This window comes from Mycosarcoma maydis, chromosome 8, assembly GCF_000328475.2.
Source record: "Mycosarcoma maydis chromosome 8, whole genome shotgun sequence".
NCBI lineage: Eukaryota > Fungi > Basidiomycota > Ustilaginomycetes > Ustilaginales > Mycosarcoma > Mycosarcoma maydis.
The window spans coordinates 44,784-66,657 of NC_026485.1; the positions used below are offsets into that span (position 1 = coordinate 44,784).

Genomic DNA, 21,874 nt, shown 5'->3' on the forward strand with positions numbered 1-21,874 from the left:
ACGTGGTGTTGAGCGTCTGCCTGGCAGCAAACGATGCGCACGATTCGGAGCGTCATGGCGGTGGATCATGGTCGACGGCCAAGAGATCCTGGACAAAGATATCGAGCAAGGTGTAGATGAGGTGTTTGTTGAGTCGTTTATTCTGGAGCGCGGCAAACAGTCTTCTTGAGCCTGTGCGCGCGTTTTCCCGTCCGACCAGGTTGGCAGCGAGGTCCGGGATGAGGTTGGCGAGTTTCGCGTTTGCGGTTTCTCTGAGCGCGAGTTTTTCGGGCCAGCTTCTGGCGGGCGATGGGTGTTTGAGAGCTCCATTGGGCCAGAGGCTTGATTGGAACGATGCGAGATAGTGCGAGATGGCGAGTGGTGATAGCGCCGACGAAAACGTCTCGCGGATCTTGCGTTCCACCGTAGAGCCGAACAGTTGTTGAAGCAGGATTACGATCGCTTGACGACGCAGCCAGTTGTTTTTCTCGTGCAGCTCAAACAGCTCGGTAAACAGGTCGCAGATCGGTTCGGTCCAGTAGGTCGTACCGGCACCAGCTGCTTCGCGAAGCTCGGCCGGCGTGGCGTCCTTGTCCATCGCTTGAGAGACCATGTCGATGTCGGCGATCCCTTGCACCAGTGTGGTTCCGGACTTGATCTGCATTTGCGCAGATAGCCGTTGTACCACGACATCGAGCATCGACGGTCCTATTCCGATCAAGTCGTCCAGACCCTCAGCGACGCCGCTCATGCCCTTGAAGAGCGTCTTGACCAACCCGCCTCCAGGGAATGCACTCAGCTGTTTACCGGGTGTCGCCGTCCCAGCGCTTGTCAGCTGAGCCGCGCCGACGCTGTCGTTCGTGGTTTGTGCTGCCATCCCGTTCATTGTCGCAATTGCAGTCTGCGAAAGAAAGATCCGTAGCTCCTCGCTCTCGCATGCCACTTTGAGCTTGACCAGCGCCTGCAAATAGCGTTCCAGTGCCGCCTTTCTTGCGTCGACAAATGGCGCATGCACCAGTCCGACCAGTCTCTTTCCCGGAAAATCCGACTCGAGCGCCCTCACCGCGGCGAATCGCTCCTTCAATGCTTGATGCAGCGACCAAAACTCCGAGTACCTTCTACCCACAATCCAGCCGCGCGCCGTTGGAACCGTCGGAGCCGTCGGAGCCGTCGGAGCACCAACCCCTCTACCCTTGCTCTGCCCGCTCGGCTTGCTCGGCTTGCTCGCGTCTTGATCCAAAATACCAATCTCAATAAGGTAGACAGCATATTCTTTGCCTTCCTGATCTACCGAGATCATGGTATCTTGGATCGACACCCTTGTTTGCCCCGGTATGAGCTGTGTCGCCGCCATCTGCTGCTCGAGCTGGCTGCGCTGCCACCGAATATCGCGAGACTCTCGTCGGACCGCTTGGATGGATTGCGCAAGCAGTCGAGTCTCGCTACTTCTCGCGCCTGTGAGCTCAGCTTTCCGAGCCAGCGCATCCAAGATGTCGGCTTGCGCCTCGAGTTTTTCCAGCTGCGCATCCATCTTTTGGAGCTCCTGGCTCAGGTTGAAGCTCGGTAAGCTGGCAAAGCCGGCATTTGCAGTCGCTGAATCAGTCCCGGTACCTCCCTTGCTTCCACGTGGTGTCCCCGGTTGAACAACAGTCTCGCTCTCGTTGGCGACTACACTACCTCTCTTGCTGTCAGTCGAAGGATGGTACGAGTCCTTGTCGCTGCTGCGACTTGATCTGCCGCCCAAATCGGGTCCTGTAGATCCGAGCCCAGCCGGGCGCTTTCGGGTCTTGTCGATATCATCGTCGATGATACTCTGCAGTACGCTGTGCAGCTCGTTCACCTGTTCCACCTGGATGACGTCGGAACTGTTGTCTCCGCGTTCTTCCTCAGTCTGTCCGTCGTTCTCATCGTCGTGCTCGTCAAAGAGGGGATCTTCGCGGAAGAGCGGTGTCCTTCCGTCGGGTCCAGCGTGCTGTGTGCGTCCGCCTATCAGAATGTCGAGGTTATCCGACTTTGCGCTTGCTTTCGATCTGCTGCCTGTGAGAGAGTCGCCAAACAGATCCAACTGTTTCGATTCTGAGCCCATAGGTTTGTCTGTACCAAAAAGGTCAGCGTGCTCGACGTTGGGCTTAATCGAACGACCTGGACGCTGAAGGCCATCGGACAATTCAGTGTGTTTGTGGTTCATGAACCCTGACGGTTCTGCCGCGAGTGAGCCTACGCTGGAGGCCAGGCCAGCGGCCAGGTGTGCATTGGGATGCAAGTCCTGTGCGGCTTTGAGGAACAGATCGCTCTGACGGAAACTTGGCCAGTCTTCCTCCTCCATCTCCTCGTAGATCTCCTTCTGAGCGCGAAGGACGTCCCGCCTGACCTGCCACACTTGCAATGCTGCGATGGGAGCGTCTTGGCCTATGGCAAGGAACTGCCGAGCACTGTCGACGTATCGCTTAGAGACCTTGATCAAAGGTGAAGCGTAATAGACTTGGTCAAACATGCGGATCTCCTCTTTCAACGTATGAATCGCTGCTCGAGACGGCGACAAGGCGCCTGAGGAAGCATTGAGTTGTTCGTCTTTGGCTGAGGGATCTGCTTCAGTGTCCTCAAGTGGGTTCTTGAAGGACTCCACCAGAAGCCAGAACTGTACCAAGATGGATCTCTTGCGACGATCCATAAACTCCATGAAGAACGACAGGCTGGAAGGATTGAGGAGCACATCGTGCAACTTGACACGAGAGGCATTTGGATCAGCACCAGCCGAAGCCTTCGCAGAGACCGTAGGAATGCCCGTGTCCGAACCTAGCTGCGCAATCTTGTGCTCTGCGACAGTATAAGCCGCTTCGAGCCGATGCAGGTAAGATTGAAGTTTAGCGCGAGAAGCGTCTGAAGGGTCATCTGATAGACGTTCCAGATTGGCCTTTGTCTTTCTGATCTGCACAGCAATGTCGTTCTTAATCCTGCGAACTTCGAGCAGAGAAGTGGTGTGCCTGATGGATCGCAGGAAGGCCTCGAATGACTTTTGATCCGGCTTCTTGGTCTCTTGTGACCAAGGCAGTAAGTTCTTGGCATCGATGTCGACGAAGGGTACTGTTCGTGTCCGGCCAGTTTTGGCAGTTGAGAGCGATTCTTGCTTATCCAGAGCGTCGCGCAGTTTGCCGACGAGGATCTGTTCGTGGATGACGGCGCCGGCCTTTTGCTCGATCAGGTTGTTCCAAAAGTCGGGATCGCTGATAGATTCAATGACCGCAAAGAGGATGGTGCAGCTGAGCAGCTCGCGCACGACAATGTGCACCGAAGCGCTTTCGCTTTCGGGGAACGGCATCAATGCACGAAGCAGACGCGAACAGACGGATCGAAGAAAAGCCTGTTCGGCGGGTTTGGTGTTGGGGCTGCTCATGTCGCCCACAGCAGGATGGAGGTGTCCGTCTTCAAACTTGCGAGCCAGAAACAGATCCGTCTGATCGCTTTCGGAGCCAGCAAGCTGTGCATTTTCGGAAGAGCCGCGGAAGTCGGCCTCAGCCTTACGGTAGGAGTGGATGTGGTTGGTGATGCGAGGAATCAGTCTACGCACAACCAGATCGGCATAATCGAGCTGCGTGACGAGAGCGGCGACCCGGTCGAGTGCGTTACGAATGGTCTGTTCAACTGCCTGGACGAATTCGGGGGCGGAATCACTCGGTGAAGACTCTAGCGATCCGGTTGCCAAGGGAGTATGCCACTTGCTGACAAGTCGCGAAGGATGAGCTCAATAATTTCGTCAATGACTCGATCAAGAGGTGGAGTGTCTCTATGCTTCCGAGACGACGAGACTGCTGCGCTGTGCGGTTGTCGAGCCCATTGTAAACGAGTGCGTTGTGCTGACCAGGCTGCAGGAGTGAGGAAAGCGAGGCGTGGTAGAGATCTGAGGCTATTACGGGACCGCCGAGTCCGACGTAATGTTCGGATGTCGGCGATGTGGCTGGCAAACAAGAAGGCGGCAAACAGCACCACCGTCCAGCTGATCAAAAGCAGTGGGAAAGCCCAGAGGAAGTTGGTCCAGTGCAATCGTATTGCAGCGTTGAAGAGCAATGGAGGGGCGAGCGCGATGATCGCAGATACAGCAAGTGGCGAGCGTAGCATTCCCGACTTAGCCAGTTCACCACGTCGGATCGATCCGACTTGGAGCGCGGATGCTATTGCGGGATGCTCGAAATTGGATCGGAAGCTCCGATGTGAACCAAAACTGTCAAGTGACAAGGATACTTATAGCGACAAGACACAGCACAACATGCTGTTCATGATAATTGTCTGCCTTTGGCGAGGTCAGAAGCGAGCGTCCCTGCAGCAGACTGTTTTGATGGTGAGAATCACAATGGTGTAGCGATAGCATGATGCGATGAACAGGGAAGCGTACAATTCTTGTCGGTTCAAGCCGTGAGTGCGCGTGAGTTCAAGATTTCACGATTCAGGGTCCAGCTGTGTTGCGTGTGGCTGCTCATCTTTCAACACTAAAATCAAGACCAAGCCACGAGCTGGCCCAAGATTCGCAGTCACGAGTTCACGTTCATGAGTTGCGCGTTGTGTGTCGGTTCGCCTCGTGTTTTTGATTGGAAACAAGGTTGAAGGTTACGCACGCGAGTTTTCTGGCTAGGTATGGAATTCAATATCTTGCTTTGCCCGTAAGGTCGCCGCAACATCGGCTTGATGCCGACGACGATTGATTCTCTTCCTCTTCGCTGCATCACGTTGCCGTCGCGATGAAGTGTAAGTCAACTCAACAATAGTTTGAAAAAAGGCTAACCTAGTTGGGGACAGGGACGCGCTGCTGTCGGTTGTCGAAAGTTTGCTCTCCCTCTGATGACCTTCGGAAGACGTCCGACTAGCAACCTTTTGAACAGGCCTGGACCTGTCTCACGCCACACCAACCAAGCTGTTGGATGAGCTAGAGCTCATAGCGTGACAAAATGGGCTGGTATTTCCATAGGGCAAACTGGCATATGGTTTGAAAGCGAGCCCAGCTTTCACGCGACTTGATACAGTATGATCGGAGCATTTATGGTGTCACATTTTGGGTGTCCATTTACGGTGTCACGGAAGATCCGATGGAGTTTTCTTTCATGCTATCAACGCTCTCGTTCCTGCCGCCGGAATAAGAGCTTTAATTCTTCTAAAGTCGGATCTCCTGGGAGTCATCATAAATCTTCCAATGACTCCATTCAGATTTGCTGTCGCAGAAGAGCGAGATGCGTGTCATCGTTACAGCGACGTTCAGCAGCGTCAAATCGCCACTCAGCGACGTTGAAAGCTTTGCAGAGAGCAAGAAGGCCCGCAAAGCCTCGAAGCTCTACTCTACGACACTTGGACAACAATCAAGGATATATATAGCCTAGCGTTGCACCACGACCTCTTTCAATCACCCTCTACATCGAGTTCCATAGAACGATCTTGCAATTATTCTTCAACCCTGACTGACCACACAACACAACTATGGTTCTTTTCACTCATTCACTCAAGGCGCTCGCCGCATTTGCGCTTTTCGCGCTGCCCTTCTGCATTGATGCACACCCTATCTCGGCCGACCAGGCTATAACTGCCATTGATACTCTCTCGACGGCCACTGGCGTGCAGCACCAGGCTCGCGCTGTTAACAGCCTCAAGCCTCGATTCTTCGACTTCTTCCTCGTCCCCGGCAAGGGCAAAGACGGCACCTCCAGCCTCCTTTTCAAAGGCTTCCATCTCAATGGTCCGCCTCCTCCTTTCGCCTTTAAGAAGGGCGGTGACAGTCACGAGCACGGTGGACAGGGTCCCCACAAAGCCGACCCTCACGACGACAAGCCCAAGGGAGAGGGTGTTAAGAAAGAAGAGGAAGGTAGTGAGAAGGGTAACAAGGATAAGATGAAGGGCGGTGAAGACGGCAAGAAGGGAGAGGAAGGTGGTAAGAAGGGTGGCGACAAAGGAAAGAAGGGTGGTGAAGAAGGCGAGAAGGGTGGCAATGAAGGCAAGAAGGGTGGTGAGGAAGGTGAGAAGAAAGGCGAAGAGCAAGGCAAGAAGGGTGACGAGAAGGGAAAGTCTAGCCTGGTGGGCGACAAGAAAGGTGGTGAGATGTGAAAAGGCGGCAAAGACGGTGGAGACGAAGCATAGAAAGACGGTAATGTGAACGGGCTCTCCTAGTTGCGACTACCAGCTCCTAGAAGGAGCCGCAACACGTTATCGACCAAGTGCCGAGTCCAACACTTTCCCCCACTCACGAATGGTGGCCTCTCAAATTTGTTTCAACAACCTCAACCGCACCAGGTGTTGAGTATCTTGTTTTACCATGGCTCACCTAAATCAAGACTTTTCGCATGTTTCTGTATTTGCAGTTTGTGCAACCATGACCTTGTCTCGCATCGGAGAGCGCTTGTTTATATGCCTCTGACCGATACCATCGGTGACGGTCGACCTGATAGACGCTGCACTAGAGATACCGATGGGCAAGCACGAAGCTGGCGTGTGTGTGTTTCTATCACGGATCGGATCTCGGTCAAAATATGGGCGCTAAAATCGGACGGCAGGGTGCAGCGCAGAGTGAATTTGATGTAGAATGACGCACTGCCTACATAACCTCTCGCTTGCGTCCACACTGAGTCTCACGACTGAAAGTCAAATTCAAACCCCGCGCCAAGCTCCTTGTGTGAGTCTCTCTCGCTTTCTCCCTCTTTCTCTTTCTCTACATTTCAGCCTCTTCTGTGCGACAGTTACCAGTGTCAAGGAACACAGAACACAGCGCCATGTCCAATTGTTCTGTTTTCAAAGTTATCTGAAGAGCGGAACAGGATCTGCCGCAGTCGGATCCTGTCTGTGTTACTGATCTGACTCGAGGTTTGCGGCAACAAACCGACACGGGTCGGGTTGATGGGGGAGCACGAGGGCAAGCTGATTCGTGGTTGATGGAATATGGAGCGTTTCAGAGTCGAGCGCAATGCACACACACTCATGACTGTGTGACCACGCACACCTGTTACTCGTGACTAGGTATGAGAGCACGGAGGTTGAAAGGGTTTGCCGCCGCCGGCAAGTAATGTAACCTTTCGTGATTGCGCCAAGCCTTTCCGTTCCCAAGCCCCCTCCGCACACTCACGTTTTGCAAAATGCTGTGCGATAAGTAGACAATCGTGAATCACATTACGAATGTGTGAATGATTGAGTTTGGTTGGTTTACCCGCACTTTGCTTGCTCGATTGACTGCGCAACAAACCGAACAAGTTGCCTCTCGACCACCAACTTTCAAAACGCAACACAGCATCAAACGAGATATATCTGCTCCGGGTACGGTCGAACTCGCAGTCACACCTTGGACAACGCCACTCGATTCTTACACTTGAACGAGCTTGATAGGCTTCTATTCGCCACAATCGTTCCCTTGCTTTCAACCACTTTGGCCTTTGCATCTTGGCACTCAGCTTGAACCCAGCAACTGTTGCGCCGCCATCTATCCGTCTTTCCCTTCATTACGTTGGCAACATAATGTCGAAAATTCTCCGCAACGGCATCCCACGCACTGAAGATGGCAAGATCGATTTCAGCTGGAAGAACCACTACGGATTCACCGGCTTTATCGTTCTTCTCGGGTTTCTCTTTCCACCTCTAGCCGTAGCGATTCGCTTCGGCATCGGCAAGGACTTTTTCATCAACGTCCTGCTCACCATCTGTGGAATTATTCCTGGTCACATTCATAATTGGTTCATCCAAAATATACGAAACAACGACACGAAAGCACGGACGCCGAAATGGGCGATTCGCTACGGTCTAGTCGACGATCGTCCCAGCAAGAAACTTGCCAAGAAGAGACAGTGGACGGGCAGGTTCAATGACAGGTTACCACCGAGTCAGGCGATGGTGTATGATGATCAAGGGAATGCGCATATAGTTGAAGAGGTTGAGGAGAGAAGGGGCGGTCTTACGGCACCGTGGAACGTCTATGCAGGTGATCAAGGCGTCAAGAATCACAAGACCGGCTTGGTGGAACCCGATCAGTGGATCAACGAGGATCCACAACAACCTAGAATGGAGTACGGAGAGATGCAAAAGCAGACGCGGGCGAAACAGTCGAAGTTGGCTAGGTTCCGACATCGACGCAGTGCTAATGCCGAGGAAATGGACCCCAGCACTCATAGCCACAGTGCGAGAAGACTCAGCAGCAGCCAGAGCTCCACTTCGTCGGTTAGTATTGCTACACCCGAGAACCCAACAAGATCATTATTCGGACCACACCGCAGTGGCGAAAGTGATGGATTCAAATCGAACTCTTACCCATCAGCCGCACCAGCAATCTCGAACACGACCAAGACCAGCCGTCGCGATCATGACATCTTCGCCCATGAATTTTAGGCAAGTGTCTTCTCTCTCTCTCTCTCTCTCTCTCTCTCTCCAATATGATTGCTTCTCTCCCCTATGATTGCTTAAAGGGCAGCAACATCGTGTCTCGTCCCGCCATTAGTGTTTACGTATAGTTCTAGTCGCCCAGATTTGCATGCTCAATGAAACGTGACACGCCCTCTGTGCAAAAGCTCAATGATGAGTTAAGAGTCAAGTCTGACATTGTCCATTCAATTTCTTGGTTCGTGGTTCACGTACTCATTCAGGCGGCCACTCTGGCTGACCTAGGTTACTCCAGACGCCCAACTCGATGTCGCCCTTGACACCCAACTGCTTTAATCCGCCTTTTGAAGTGCCTGCTCCCGGGACAACGCCTGAGCCCTCGATCAATTTAGGACCCTGTTGATCTGGCCAGCTCGTCCTGACTAGATTGCTGCTATAACTGATCAGAGCTGCACGGATGTAGCATGCAGTTGCGGCGGGGGTAAGGTACCTATCCGTCAAGGTTCGTTTTGCGTTTGCTGCAATTCTCTGGCCCGTCGTCAGCGCGGTTGTGCTTGAAACCTCTTGGGCGATCAGAGACTTGATCGTCTCTGGCAGAGCTTCAAAGTAGCTACCTGGTAGCAGGAGGTGGTTTTGGTCGGGGGAAGTTACATCGGAAATGAGAGCCGGGTGAAAATGCTGCTCCCACTCCAAAGCGTGCATGACAACAGCCGATTGGCATGAGAGGATGAACTTGCTCCGGCCCGAATACGCCACGCCTTCGGAGTGGATGAGAAACTTGTGTCGACAGTGTTCAGGTGGCGAAACGATCTTTTCGATGCTCGGACCGGAAACCCAGAAACTGGTTCGCTTGACATCGGACCAAGTTTCGGTGCCAGCACCGGTTGCAACGCTGAGCAGCGATTCTCGTGGCTTGATGTTCTGGCCCGCCAGAGCGTCACCTCTCCAGAATGCTGGGTTAGTTTTGGACTTCCAGGGGGTCTCGGCGTTGACCTGTTGCGCTTGACGTCGAAACTCTTGGTACGAAGGGATGCCCGCTTCGGGCCAACTGGCGAAGGAAAAATCGGGAAACAGGTATTGTCCCTGGGTATCGTTTACTCGTTTGTCGAGCACCCATCCGGCACCTCGGCTGTTGGGGTCGGTGAAGCCGTCGAAATCTGCCGTGCTGATGACGAGCTCGGTTGCTTCCATCAATGCCTTTTCGTGCTCACTCGCTCCGCTGTAGGCTTTGTCGAGCAGCTGCAGGGTCGACCTGACCCTACTCTGCCAATCTTTCTTCTGAGCCCTGATGAAAATCTGTCCATGTTTGATGATCAAATGCACACATCCGTGTCGACAGTTGTCGGCTGCGTTCTTGACGTCTGCGTAGAGGATGCCGCCTTTGCTCTTCCATGCGATCTGGTTGGCGATGAGCTGAGGATAGAGTCGTGAGAATTCGGCTTTGCACGTGGATTGGGAGAGGTGAAGATCATTCTGCAGGCGTGGACTGAGCGAAGGTTGAGTGCCCTTGGCGGGCGGAAGGGGGGAGATGTAGTGCGGAAACAAACTGGACAGAGGGAAGATGGAGAAAACCAAGCAAAAGCCGACAAAGATCGCGCCGAACCCGGCCATGGGAGCGCCTTGAGCGGCTTGGATATTGAGCGCATGTCGAGGGGCTCTGCCGGCGTTACTTGCCATTGTGACGGAAAAACGTCGAGCCAGTGCGTGCCAAACACAAATCGCGATTGTTGGTGGTGACAAGGTTAGCGTATGTGGTGTTGGCGATTTACAATTGATCTCGAGCGAGATTCACATTCATGATACACGATTCACGATTTGACCAGATTGCTCTGATTTAACTTAACGTTACCACGAATCACGAATGAATCGTGAATGCTGCTGCAGTCACAGTCGTGAGTTGTGAGTCTGTGAGTGTGAGTGGTGACAAGTGAGTGGGGCCGCGCATGAGGTTTCCAGTGCAAACTCTGAGTTTCCGGGCATTTCCACGCAGCTTAACTCTTGGCACGCACGACGCTCGTTCGGTGCTGTCAGAGATTGCCAGCAGCTGTCGCAATTTGCGATTCAAGATTCAGCCATATCAAGTTCACAGTCACCCTCTCTTTCACTATGTGACTGTGACTCGCTCAATCGTGAATCGCGCACCGACGACCCACGACCCACGATCTTTTCACAGTCGTGAGTCGCATCGGCTGGACGCTTTCTAGCAAGCGATCGATCCCTGCACTGACACTAAATTCAAATTTCAGCCAATTCACATTTCGTCATTCGTCCATCGTGATTCACGATTGTGATTCTTGATCCACGAATCATCTCCGCGCAGCACCGAATTTACCGCGCGTCACTCGGCGTGCGTGTGTGCTATTTGTAATCACGAATGTACCTTCAACTGTGGCTGCACACACCTTCGCGTACCACGGTGCAGCTCGTATCGCGCATCGACTCGTGACTGATTGTACGGTCCAGTTGCCCGACTGCTGAACGTTACGGATACATCCTCCGCATCGACCTGCATTTTCACGGCTGTGAGCTCCATGCTACACTACGCACCTAGCTGCCTATTACCTGCAGACCCTTCAGCTACCGATCTGAATATCGAAACCTGTCAAAGAGACCGCCGCCACTGCCTGAGCTACCAACGCCGACACAACTTGTGTCCAAAGTCAGATGAGTACCACTTTCATCCACACCGTCTAGCAGCAGCGTGGGACTTGGCTTGAGGAATTTGTTCGGTCGGCTTCCTGCAGATGCTACTGGTGTGCGAGTGGCGGCGGTCAACTTGAGAATCGACGGCGACGTGGCGTTGACACTGGTAGTGCAAGATGTGTACATCGACCTTCGTGGCAACGTACCTCGCTGCAACTCTGGCTGCTCCTTTCGCGGCGTATGCGTGGTATAACGGAACGCTTCCAGCTTTGACATGCTTGCGCTGGTGTGTAGCAGAGCTTTGCGCGTGGCGGCCATTGGTGTCATGGGCTCTGCTTCCATCTCATCGTCCCCATCTTGACTCGCTCTGCGTTTCCGCTCCAAACCCGCCGCACGACTTGCCAACACAGCCGAGCTCGCAAACGCTTCCTCGTCGAGCTCATCCAGGTCATTCGCTCGTTCGGCACTTGCGCCGTCCCCGCCTGCATGTGCCGTCGACGACGCTGGCGAAGAAATAAAGCCACTACCCATCGCGCTTTCAGGCGAAGACAACCCCGCTTCGCTCTCTGTTGATGCCCGAGCCATCCTTCTCCTACCCTTTGACGGAGTCTGCGGCACCACCACCACTGCTGATGAGCTACGAGAGGATTTTGTACTATGCACCAACTGTGTAGCCACAACGCTTTCCACCGTGCTCTCCGGCAGCTGTGTTGTCTGCCAAACCTCTTGTGTATCCACTACTAGCGGCTGCGATTCTGGAACTACCGAGGGCGCGCGAGGAGGACTGCTCGAATTGACGAAATCGCGCATGTCGTCGCACTCTTCGTCCCAGTAACCAGAGTCGTTGGGATCCTGATGTGGCTTTGGCGGTGTCAACTGCCCACCCAGGTGCAGGTAAGCATGGTCCAGTTTGGCGTCTTGCGAAGATCGACGAGCGGTGAAAAACTTGCTCTGCGTTGGTCTTGCATCCACTTGTTGCTTGCGCGCGAGTTCCACTCCGTTGGCTATCTCGTCTGCGCCTGTGCGCCTGTTCGTATCACGAGGAGCCAGCGGCACTCGTTCTTGCTTCTGTGTGCTGCTGCCCGCCGCAGTTTTGCTTTGACTGGATTCGATCTTGTTGCTGGTCCGACTCGATCCGCCAAAAAACCCATGGAGACTCTGCAAGCCCGATTCCTTGCTGACCACCTTCTTCTTTGCCAAGGACGACGCTCCACCCACAGAGGGTCGATAAAAACTGCTACCTCCATTGGCGCTGCCGGCTAAATTGATCGTGGACGGAGCCGTTGTGCTGCGATCCAAAGAACGTACACCAGCGGCTGCTGCTGCTGCTGCTGCTGCTGATGCTAATGCGCTTGTCGACGCGATATTGCTGGCCGAACTGCTGCGTGTGCTGAGCGGCTTTGGCAGCCGATCCACAATTGGAGTCTTAGCAATCGGATCAATAATCCCCTCGGCCACGCCTTTGGCCATATGATCTTCCATGGGAGCCCCAATGAACGGCAGCATGTCATCATGCGTACCATCTGGCAGCGGTGTGAGTGTGACGAGCTTCTGCGAGCGCGGATCAAACACCCTCTGGTGCACAAAGGTGAGCTCAGCTTTGCGGAACTCGCGCGAGTAGGTGGGCGGAATACGCATCTTACCTTCCAGACGCACAGCTTGCAAAACTTTATCGACCGTCTTGTACCTCCTGAGCAGCCTGTGCGCGTTTTTGAGCCCCATGCCGACAATGCTTGGCAGATAGTCGCAGCCGGAAAGGATGGCCATCTGACGAAACTCAACGGCAGTCCAACCGGAAAGCGCGACCTGTCGGTTGGTCCAGAATCGGTGTTGCAGCATTTCTACCGCATTGCCTGCCTGGTCGAGTTTGAAGAGCACTGTCTTGCAGCCAAACACGAGCAGATCCGAGTCCTCAGTAACGACACCATCTATGATTCCTTCGGCTTCCAAATACGCCAGTTGTGCATCTGCCTCATACGGTGCTACGACGTATGGGATGTTGTCCTCCTTCAGCACCTTGATCAGCTGGAAGGCCATTTCGGGCGTGATGTCAACGCATTTCGCGTACACATCCCTTGCTTGCTGCAGCTTTTTCTCCTGCTCGAGCTCCTTTGCGCGTCGCAAGTTGTCGCTTCGACGCTGTTCTCGCTCATCCTCGGTGCCCTTTTTGGCAGGAAGCTTGTCGCCATCAAACACGAGGTACGGTTTCACACCGAAATGCTGCAGCATACGAATGCGACTCACCGCGTGAGCAATGTAGCGCGGAGTTGGATCGCCCAGAACAATCTCTCGTGCGCAGCCATATGCACCACGATGGAGCCAGACGTAGGCATCGATGCCCAAAGTCTTGCCGGCATAGCTCGAGACATGAACCGAATTCTGAACGTCCTTGAGCAACGGTAGCAGACCCTGGATACCCATGGCGGTGCAGGCCGAAGGCGTTACAAGCTAGTCGAGTTGCGTCTTGTATGAGAGAGAGGGCGACCGTCTCACTTCATTGTGTCGTTCAGGATGTCCAAGGTGGTTAAGGAAGGAACGGCCAAACATAGCAACTGAGGACGCGCGCCATGACTTGTGGAGGGCCAGTTTGCGTTTCTTGATTTGTGCGCTCTGCAAGCCCAAAACATTCGCAACTAACGTTAAAGCAATCACAAATACGAACCAAAAACACGAATTCCCATTTTCAATTAACACGTTCAAAGTCACCAGTCGTGAGTGGGTCGTGACGTGCAAGAATCACGAATCGCGAATAATCTCCGACGCGACTCGCTCCTGTGACAGAAATCCATCGGGGAATCGGGTAAAAATGGTTCTTGATGCGGGATTCACGATTCGATTCACGTCAACGCCGAGAGAAGAGTTGTGAGTGCATTCGTGATTCGCTTCGTCTTCGTCGACTATTTGGCTTTTTACGTTCATCATCGTCCTCGACGCATCCATCAACCAGCAGCGTTCTCAAACGACTACTATACAGTCAGAGCGGTGATCGCTCTCAGCCGGACTCCCCTCCTTATTGCACTGTCCAAGCGTGGTGTATCGTTCTCCACCGACTTGCATACTTAGGGTCAAGGCATTTCCCGAACCCACCGCAGCTCTATACTGTACCGTCTCGACTGGCGTGACAGTCAGTGCATTGGCCCATCATGAAGCTCGTCAGGTAAGCAGCCACGCTTCAAGCCTTTGATGCCTCGACAAGGACGTCTGAATCGCTGACATTCGCTTGATCTTGTTTGCTAACACGCTTACTCCAGATTTTTGATGAAGCTCAACAATGAGTCGGTGACCATCGAGCTCAAAAACGGTACCGTTGTCCACGGCACAGTCACAGGTGTAGACATTCAGATGAACACACATCTCAAAACGGTCAAGATGACGGTGCGTGGACGACCTGCGGTGACGCTTGATACACTGTCGATTCGAGGCAACAACATTCGATATTGGATCCTGCCGGATGCGTTGCCCCTGGATATGTTGTTGGTGGACGATGCACCCAAGCCAAAAGGCAAGAGAAAGGATCCTGTTGCAAGAGGGGCAAGGGGTGGTGCGAGCATGGACAGAGGCAGAGGCAGGGGGAGAGGTGGTGGTATGCGTGGTGGACGCGGTCGCGGCCGTTGATGCGATCCGTTGGCTTCGAGCTGCGCTTCAACTGCTTATCCATTTGCAGCAATGCCACCCTCGCTTTTCTTCGCTCGTTGAACATGCAGACACGCAAAATCATTGTACTTTTAGGCTTTACCAGCATCTATCTGTTTATCAAAAGCTGCAACATCGTTAGCTTCTGTCTACCCCTCATGCCAGCGCCTCTTGCCCCTCTTTCGCCTTGGCTGCTGCAGCATCCCTCGCCTCAACCTCGTCCATAAGCTCCTGCTCGCTCCTCAGCAGTGCTTCGGCTCTCTTGGCCGCCTCATGTGCTACTTGTATTGGGTAATCCAATCTTGTAATTTGACCTCCTCTCAACAACAACGTCATCCTCTTGAAATACCTTTTCCCTTCGCACTCGAAGCTTGGGATATCCAACGCCTCCCTCAGCTGTTGGCGTTCGTCTGACAGCAGATCGAACTTGAGTCCCAGTCGAGCTTTGGCTTCAATTTGTTCGGTGTGGGACTGTGTTGAGAGACCGAAGATTTGAAGTTCGGATTCCTTGGAGAGAAGGTGCGAAAGGTGTGTGTTGACAGAAGTGAGGTGAGGTGTGCAGCCGGTTGCGCCGGGTATGCTGGACCATGAAGCAGGAGTGGCGCGGAGAGGTGAAGCGGTGGAGGGGTAGAGGAAGAGCATGATCGGTTGTCGGAGCGACAGGGTGAACAGGTCCACGGTGGTACCAGATGTCGAGGCGAGATCGATCAAGGCTGGAAGCGGGTGGCCAAGCAGGTGGAACGCCGCTCTGTCTTCTGCGAGCGCTGTTGGTGCGGACATTGCGGCTATGCTTTCGAGACAAGTCGATGCTACAAAGATGGGTCCAGTTGGTGCTGTCGGTTCAGATGTCGTACAAGAGCAAAGAACGAGGTAGCCGTTCCTGAAAGCACATATCCGATTTTGAACCGGCCGATACACTCAGCTGCGATTTGATTTTGGTTGCTCTTGAGAATCACAATCACGAATTGTACAAATTCTTCCAGTTGCTAACTACCACTTTGTCCCCTTTTCACCATCACCATCGGCGAACTGTAAGTATCACCGCATCACACACCCCTGCTCTCCCATCAGTCTTCGGAACTCGACTGGGAAGTGCTGATGCAGAGATGGCGAATGACGACAACGTAACAATCATTATAATCTGTCAATCCTCTGATGATCTTCCCAACGAGGAACGTTCACTTGCGGAGACTTTGTTTTAAAAGAGTACGGACGCTTTTCTCTTGCTACGTTTGGCACTTGTGGCACATGTATGCGATGGTTGCTGACGCTCGTGATAATCTTCTTCGCTCGCACTTTCGCTGACTCGTACCAGATGATCACAGTCAGCTTGTATGTTCAAATCGCCCTGATCTTCGCCTGACACTCTGTTGATGCTCAGATATAGAGAGACACCGATACATAGACACGAAGAGCATCTCCTTGTATCAATTCAACGTATGACACGCTACCACAAACGCAAAAAAAAGGCATTTGACGATGAGCTGAGATTCTCGACCGCGCTAAAACCGAATGAGGTAACTCCCATTACTCCTCGTCAGATACCTGACCCACTTTACGCTCTGATAGTTGCTCTTCTCAAACACCTTCAGGTACCTGACCAACAACCCAGAGCTGGTGAACATGAGTACCTGGAAATCCACCTCGATCGGTGGTCTGCTCCACGTCTTCCTGACGGTTGTACTACTGAGCTCTGCATCGGCACCGAAGCTCGCCTCTCCACCACCTTGAATCCGCGCGATCTTCCAGACGATGTGATTCTCGGCGGGCACGTACTTGGCTTTTCCCATGCTGACCTGGCACTTTACCGTCGAAGTGTTCAACGGCGTAGGAATGCGTAGCACCACATTGGTAGCGTTCAGCTTGCTGTCGAAATTCGCTTTGAGGTTGAGCGTATATTCGACTTTGCTCTTGGATACCTCTTCGACAATGGCATGCACCTTGAAAGGCAAATTCACGTTGGTGGTCGATCGATATCGCATCAGCTCGAACTCGCCATCCGGTGGAATGAAGCTGATGCTGCGATCCGTATCGTACTTTCCCAGCTTGACACACTGATGAAACTGGCAATCGTCCAATTCAACCGCATCCACCTTACCGCGATTCTTGTCATTCTTTTCCAAGACCAGCTTGTCGTTCAGTCCAAATCGGCATTCGGGCATACCGGATAAGTACGCCCTCATTAGGATAGCTCCATCCACATCCGCCCGCAAGATTGTCCCCTTGTTGCTCATCAGCAGATTGACCGTCTCTACTACATCCACAAATGCCTCGTTCTTCCTATACTTTACATCCGCTCTGCGCCAACTCGTCGCTCCAGTTGCCTGAATCGTGATCTTGCTCGAATCCTCCCTCACCGCCTGCTCCGACTTGACGCCTTCGGTGGTGATGTACATCTTGAGTGTGTCGATTTCTGAATTTTGCGGATAGCCAAAGTCCAAGATCTCATCTAGCAGTTCATAGATCAGCACAAAGTTGTTTTTCACCGCTTCCTCGTCGAATTTGCCGCCGAAATACGATCGACCGATGGTGATTACTCTGTAGCAAAACTCAAATATGAGCGCGGCGTTGGCGTTGCACTTGGTGACCGCGACAATGTAGAGGTTCTCGTGCCGAACGTGGAAGAAGCTCGTGGAGCCGAGCGTGATGATGGGCGAACGAACGTCAGGATTCGAGACGACCTGGATGCGGAAGATATCGGCGATACTGCGTCGAAGATCGTTGCGGAACAGACGCGAGATGAGCACCTCTCCTTTCTGGTTGAAGATGAAGAACGCCGAGATCATGGTGGTTAAGTGTGTTGTGGGGTAAGACTGAGAAGAGGGATTTTATAACCCTTGGGTATACGCCAGAAAGAGTGACAAGTGGCACAAAGGGAAGCACGTATCGCCGTCCAAAACGGTATCTCGACCTCTGCCCGATAGCTGAAACGCGTCGTTGGCCGTATGCGCTCGTCAGGGGTTAGCGAATGTGGTGGGGCGAGGGTCGCAGGCTTGATTGGATGCAACGAATCGCGGATACGTTAGTGAACATAAGCTGTCTATTGGGAAGGCCTCGACCGTCGGCTGCACAAAGGCTTGTCAAGATGCATGTGCTCTGCAGCGGGTGAGGACAAAGGGAACCGGTGAGACTTGGGCTAGAGTTCAAGTTGACGTACTCGTGACTGTAGTTGGACGGATGAACAAAGGCAAGCTGATATTCCCTTTGTCCCACTCGTTGACTCTGGATATGTCCCGAGAGCCGAAGAAGCAGCGCTCAAGCCAGCTCTGCGAAAATCACCACGAGCAATATTGACAGGATCTAACAGCTCAGGATCTAAAAGCTTTATCTTGCATACATGCACGATGGCACATGACCGTACGCCACGTGACACCGTATAACTCACGACTGTGACAGTGATTGTTCATCATCATCAACCCTCTTTCGGCCAGCGACACAACACACCTTCGAGCGATAAAGGCCATACACGCGCTGCAAAGGGCCTGACGCAGAGAAGATCTAAGTTTTGCTGGATTTCATGCGACCTGCGACGCAACTCGTTTTTGTACCGCTGTTCGCATGAAAGCGACAATGGCAGAGCATCCACTCAAGCAAAGCCGACGAGCGTGTTGCAGTTCGTCCAAATCAACAGCGCCCTGCGATTCGGCAAAGATCTGTTCCGAGATCTCCCGTGGTGTTGCCTCCTTATCCTGTTCATCCAAAGCTTGCGAGAATGCAAAGGCAAATACGTGTGTGCTGAGAGCATAGTCCAACTCTAATGGCGTTGGGTCCAACAGTACCACCGTCCTACGGGATCAGAATCAAGATGTAGTCAAAAAGAAGCGTCAGTCACTCGTAGATGAAAAGCTGTCAAGTGCATCGCACTAGTCTCGACACTCACTCTGCCGTGTATCGCTTGTTGCTGTCTTTCTCGTCATACCTATCAACATCGTCGCTTTCATCTTGCTCTTGCTTGTACTGGCGCACCAGACCTGCCAACTGCGATTGAGACATCTCAGTTATGTGACTGTTCTGTCTGAGCACGAGACCCTGTGTCGCTGGAAGTATGGCGCATGCACAAGCGGCTACGCTAGCTCTTGCCGGGATTCCTGCATCTAGTAATGCCAACGATGCAGCGTTGATGAGTGCAGCCTGCTCGGTAGCACTAGGCGGAACATCGGGACCCAGCAGCAATGGTTGTCTTGGCACATGTCGATGATTGTCTCCAGTATCGGTTTGGAGCGGCTGCCCAGCGGACTGCGGCAACGATGGTGACGACAGCGTTTGCAGCACCAGCTGTATCAATGAACGTGGATGGTGATGCAGCAGCAGCACAGAGGAAAATGCGGTGGTGAGCGCATCAGAGACAGCTCGTGCTGGAATGCCTGCAACACCGTGTTGAGGCTGGTAGATGACATCAAGGGTCGCACGATCCGTAAGTTCGTCCCTTATGCGCACTTCTGTCGGTCCTGATACTGAGGCGACTACATTGACTGGACCGAAGGAAAACGAGGCGCTGGCATCAGACCTTGCCAAGATGCCGAATTCAGCCGACAGTGATCGGAGCGCAGTCGGAGATGTTCTCCTAGCGGATTCTGACGGTCCTTCTGTCGATGTTGCTTCTACCATGGTGAGTCGAAGAGCAAGCTTCTCTTAGTATAGTAAGGTCGAGTCGAAGAAAGGGCGTGAAGGATTGTGAATATCGGGAATGTGCAATAGTTACAGAGTGATACGTCTGAAAATGTCAAGTTTGTTGTCCGAATCCCGAGCTTTCAAAAATCGTGAATCGTGGATATAACAAGCACCAAGTTATAAGAATTCACACAGCTTATGCAACAGGCGGGAAAGGAAAGGGGGAAAGGGAATTTTTATCACGCAGCGATTTGTGATTCGTGATTGGTGATTATTCTGCCGTGTGCCTGCGCGAATTGCGAATCTTTCCGAACAAGGCAGAGTCAGTTGAGTCTCGAAAGCAAACCGTGGTGGGTCCTTCGACTTCTTTGCCGTTCATAATCATCAATATCATCACCATCGACGTGCTTGAAATACGTTGACAAGCAGCACTTTGGCTGCTCCACTCGGACAATCATGAGCTCGACACCGCCATCACAGTCACAAACCACATCGTCGGCATCGACAACTTCAGCCGCCTCTACATCAGCCTCCGCGTCAAGCTCGTCAACCACAAGCAATGCCGGCTCTGCTGCTAAACCGGCCGCTCCGGCTCCGGTCCCTCGCGAAATACCTGCCGTCCTTCGCCCACTCGAGTACATGGGCATCCCCAAAAGCGTTCTCGCTTGGAAGCCTCGCTTGCCATCCCGCAACTGGTCCATCTTCCTCGTCACTGTCGGAACGCTCTCCTACCTCTACTACGATGACCGTCGCCAATGCAAGATCATCCGTCAAGACTACATCGACAAGGTCAAGCATCTTTCCAACGAGCCTATGAAACCTGGAGAGTGGCCACGCAAGATCACCGTCTACGCTACTCGTTCGCCCGGTGATGACGACTACGACAAAGCGCTTCTTTACTTTAAGAAGTACATCAAGCCTGTGCTTGTCGCTGCTGGTATTGATTGGGAGGTGACTAACGGCACTCGCCACGGCGGTCTAGCTCGAGAGCTGCAGAGCAAAATCCAGGAGAGAAGACGCAAACTCCTTGGCCTCGAGCCTTGGATGGACGAGATCACTGCCATGTCACAGTCACAATTTTCGCTTACACCGCAGCAGGAGCTTCAAAGGGAAATCGATGGTGGAATCGTTCTGGTCGGTAGACCTGCATTCAAGGAATGGGCGTGGGCGCTCAAGAATGGCTGGTGCACACCCCTCGAAGTGCTCAAACGTGATCGAGACGATGAGCTAGCACAGGAACTCGCAGAGGACCCTGCATTTGACGAGATTCCTGCCGAACCTTCCACTTTGGCCAACAGTGACAGCCCATCATCAACAACGAGCGAGTTCCTCGACGAAAAGGACAAGGCCATCGCTGCGCTTGCTGAAGCAGGCGACGAGGATGGCGCAGGTGCACCACTTCCATCGCGTCTTGGTTCTGCTACCACCAACCTTGGTTCTGTACCGTATGGTTTCGGCTCCGGTCCCAACGCATTTAGCGGCATGAAGGGTCCATCCCCTGCTGATACAGCTAGAGCCGAAAAGAAGCGCGTCAGATCCGAGGCCGAAGCTGCCGCCGCACGACTCGATCCTAAGCTCCTAGTACCATCCGAACAGATCCCGGCCCAACCCCCCATCTGCTTTGTCGACTTTACCAATCTGGTCGGTTGGCGCAACATTCCACTTCGCATGTATCACTTCTTCCGACAGCGCGACAAGGTGCAACACGGGGCCGAGCTTGCGCTCACCCTTGTTTATGGTACCAAGGAAACGGCGCGTGAATTCCAGCCCGGTCGTCTTGGCACTCAACCGGGCCAAGTGCCACAAGTCCCACCGCAAGGCGGGGATCTCGACTGGGGCATCGAAACGGAAGAACGCTACCCACCCTACTTCTTGAAAACCGAAAAGAATATCGCCGAGGCACGAGAGAGCTACTACAAAGCGCTTCCGAAACACCTCAAAGACGCACGAGATCTGGCCAGAGGACTGCGTGAGCAAACCAAGCTCGAAAAGAACGACCCCAGCAAGACCGAGGCCGAGCTACGGGAGCAGCGTTTCAACAAAGAAAAAGAATGGAGGAATGCAGAGATGGGTTTCGAGATCATCCGACCCAGCGCAGCTGTCGAGTGGGACGAAAGGTTCCGCGGCAGCTTGAGGGTGTTTGAGCTGTCGAGCGAGGTGAGCGAACAAATCAACCACCACCAGCAGTTAAGAAAGGAGGCGAATAAGGACAAGGAACAAAAGACGGCAGCCGAGGAAAAGAGATTGAAAGAGGAGCAGGCTCAGCGTCAGAAGGAGCTCGAATCTCAGCCTCTTGAAGAGTTGCCCACGGGTATCTAGAGCATCTGTACTGTATACATACACAAGTGAGCGAAAGCATTGAAACACAACCCTCATCCAGATTTGCATGTTTATAGAAACAATTCCATGTGAACCAGACGGGGCTAGAGATTGACAGTGTCGACTTGCTGTCTGAGTGTTCATCATCATCGCGCTCATAGCCAAGCGGCCTGGTCATCGTGCATAGCAATCACGAATTGTGAATGTGAGTGACAGCCAAAAGATATACAATCACGAATGGGAACGGGGTGAGCTTCAACGGAACAACACGGGAACCTCGCATCAACTTAATCATAATCGTGAATCGTGAATGAGTTTGTTTGCCTTTTCATAAATAATCGAAGCGTAAAAA

The 21,874-nt window shown here is 53.0% G+C and overlaps 10 protein-coding genes across 10 annotated transcripts; 4 read left to right on the plus strand and 6 right to left on the minus strand.

The window, feature by feature from the left end:
• Nucleotides 1-52: 52 nt before the first annotated feature.
• UMAG_10380 (uncharacterized protein) lies at nt 53-4,095 on the minus strand (the record flags this gene model as incomplete). The annotated part of the gene is made up of 2 exons (XM_011391467.1): nt 53-3,698; nt 3,839-4,095. The coding sequence occupies 2 exons, from the start codon at nt 4,093-4,095 to the stop codon at nt 53-55; spliced, it is 3,903 nt and encodes a 1,300-aa protein (XP_011389769.1).
• A 1,347-nt stretch (nt 4,096-5,442) lies between these two features.
• On the plus strand, nt 5,443-6,063 carry UMAG_03138 (uncharacterized protein; the record flags this gene model as incomplete). Its single annotated transcript, XM_011391300.1, has 1 exon — nt 5,443-6,063. The coding sequence occupies one exon, from the start codon at nt 5,443-5,445 to the stop codon at nt 6,061-6,063; it is 621 nt and encodes a 206-aa protein (XP_011389602.1).
• A 1,398-nt stretch (nt 6,064-7,461) lies between these two features.
• Nucleotides 7,462-8,325, plus strand: UMAG_03139 (uncharacterized protein; the record flags this gene model as incomplete). The annotated part of the gene is made up of 1 exon (XM_011391301.1): nt 7,462-8,325. The coding sequence occupies one exon, from the start codon at nt 7,462-7,464 to the stop codon at nt 8,323-8,325; it is 864 nt and encodes a 287-aa protein (XP_011389603.1).
• A 246-nt stretch (nt 8,326-8,571) lies between these two features.
• On the minus strand, nt 8,572-9,927 carry UMAG_03140 (uncharacterized protein; the record flags this gene model as incomplete). Its single annotated transcript, XM_011391302.1, has 1 exon — nt 8,572-9,927. One exon carries the CDS (start codon nt 9,925-9,927, stop codon nt 8,572-8,574), a length of 1,356 nt encoding a protein of 451 aa, XP_011389604.1.
• Nucleotides 9,928-10,893: 966 nt separating this feature from the next.
• On the minus strand, nt 10,894-13,380 carry UMAG_03141 (uncharacterized protein; the record flags this gene model as incomplete). Its single annotated transcript, XM_011391303.1, has 1 exon — nt 10,894-13,380. The coding sequence occupies one exon, from the start codon at nt 13,378-13,380 to the stop codon at nt 10,894-10,896; it is 2,487 nt and encodes an 828-aa protein (XP_011389605.1).
• Nucleotides 13,381-14,102: 722 nt separating this feature from the next.
• UMAG_10381 (putative small nuclear ribonucleoprotein SNRPD1) lies at nt 14,103-14,574 on the plus strand (the record flags this gene model as incomplete). The annotated part of the gene is made up of 2 exons (XM_011391468.1): nt 14,103-14,116; nt 14,211-14,574. The coding sequence occupies 2 exons, from the start codon at nt 14,103-14,105 to the stop codon at nt 14,572-14,574; spliced, it is 378 nt and encodes a 125-aa protein (XP_011389770.1).
• A 174-nt stretch (nt 14,575-14,748) lies between these two features.
• Nucleotides 14,749-15,372, minus strand: UMAG_03143 (uncharacterized protein; the record flags this gene model as incomplete). The annotated part of the gene is made up of 1 exon (XM_011391304.1): nt 14,749-15,372. One exon carries the CDS (start codon nt 15,370-15,372, stop codon nt 14,749-14,751), a length of 624 nt encoding a protein of 207 aa, XP_011389606.1.
• A 722-nt stretch (nt 15,373-16,094) lies between these two features.
• Nucleotides 16,095-17,378, minus strand: UMAG_03144 (putative clathrin-associated adaptor complex medium chain; the record flags this gene model as incomplete). Its single annotated transcript, XM_011391305.1, has 1 exon — nt 16,095-17,378. One exon carries the CDS (start codon nt 17,376-17,378, stop codon nt 16,095-16,097), a length of 1,284 nt encoding a protein of 427 aa, XP_011389607.1.
• Nucleotides 17,379-18,107: 729 nt separating this feature from the next.
• Nucleotides 18,108-19,200, minus strand: UMAG_03145 (exosome non-catalytic core subunit RRP46; the record flags this gene model as incomplete). The annotated part of the gene is made up of 2 exons (XM_011391306.1): nt 18,108-18,378; nt 18,473-19,200. 2 exons carry the CDS (start codon nt 19,198-19,200, stop codon nt 18,108-18,110), a joined length of 999 nt encoding a protein of 332 aa, XP_011389608.1.
• A 459-nt stretch (nt 19,201-19,659) lies between these two features.
• Nucleotides 19,660-21,522, plus strand: UMAG_03146 (uncharacterized protein; the record flags this gene model as incomplete). The annotated part of the gene is made up of 1 exon (XM_011391307.1): nt 19,660-21,522. The coding sequence occupies one exon, from the start codon at nt 19,660-19,662 to the stop codon at nt 21,520-21,522; it is 1,863 nt and encodes a 620-aa protein (XP_011389609.1).
• Between the last annotated feature and the right edge of the window lie 352 nt (nt 21,523-21,874).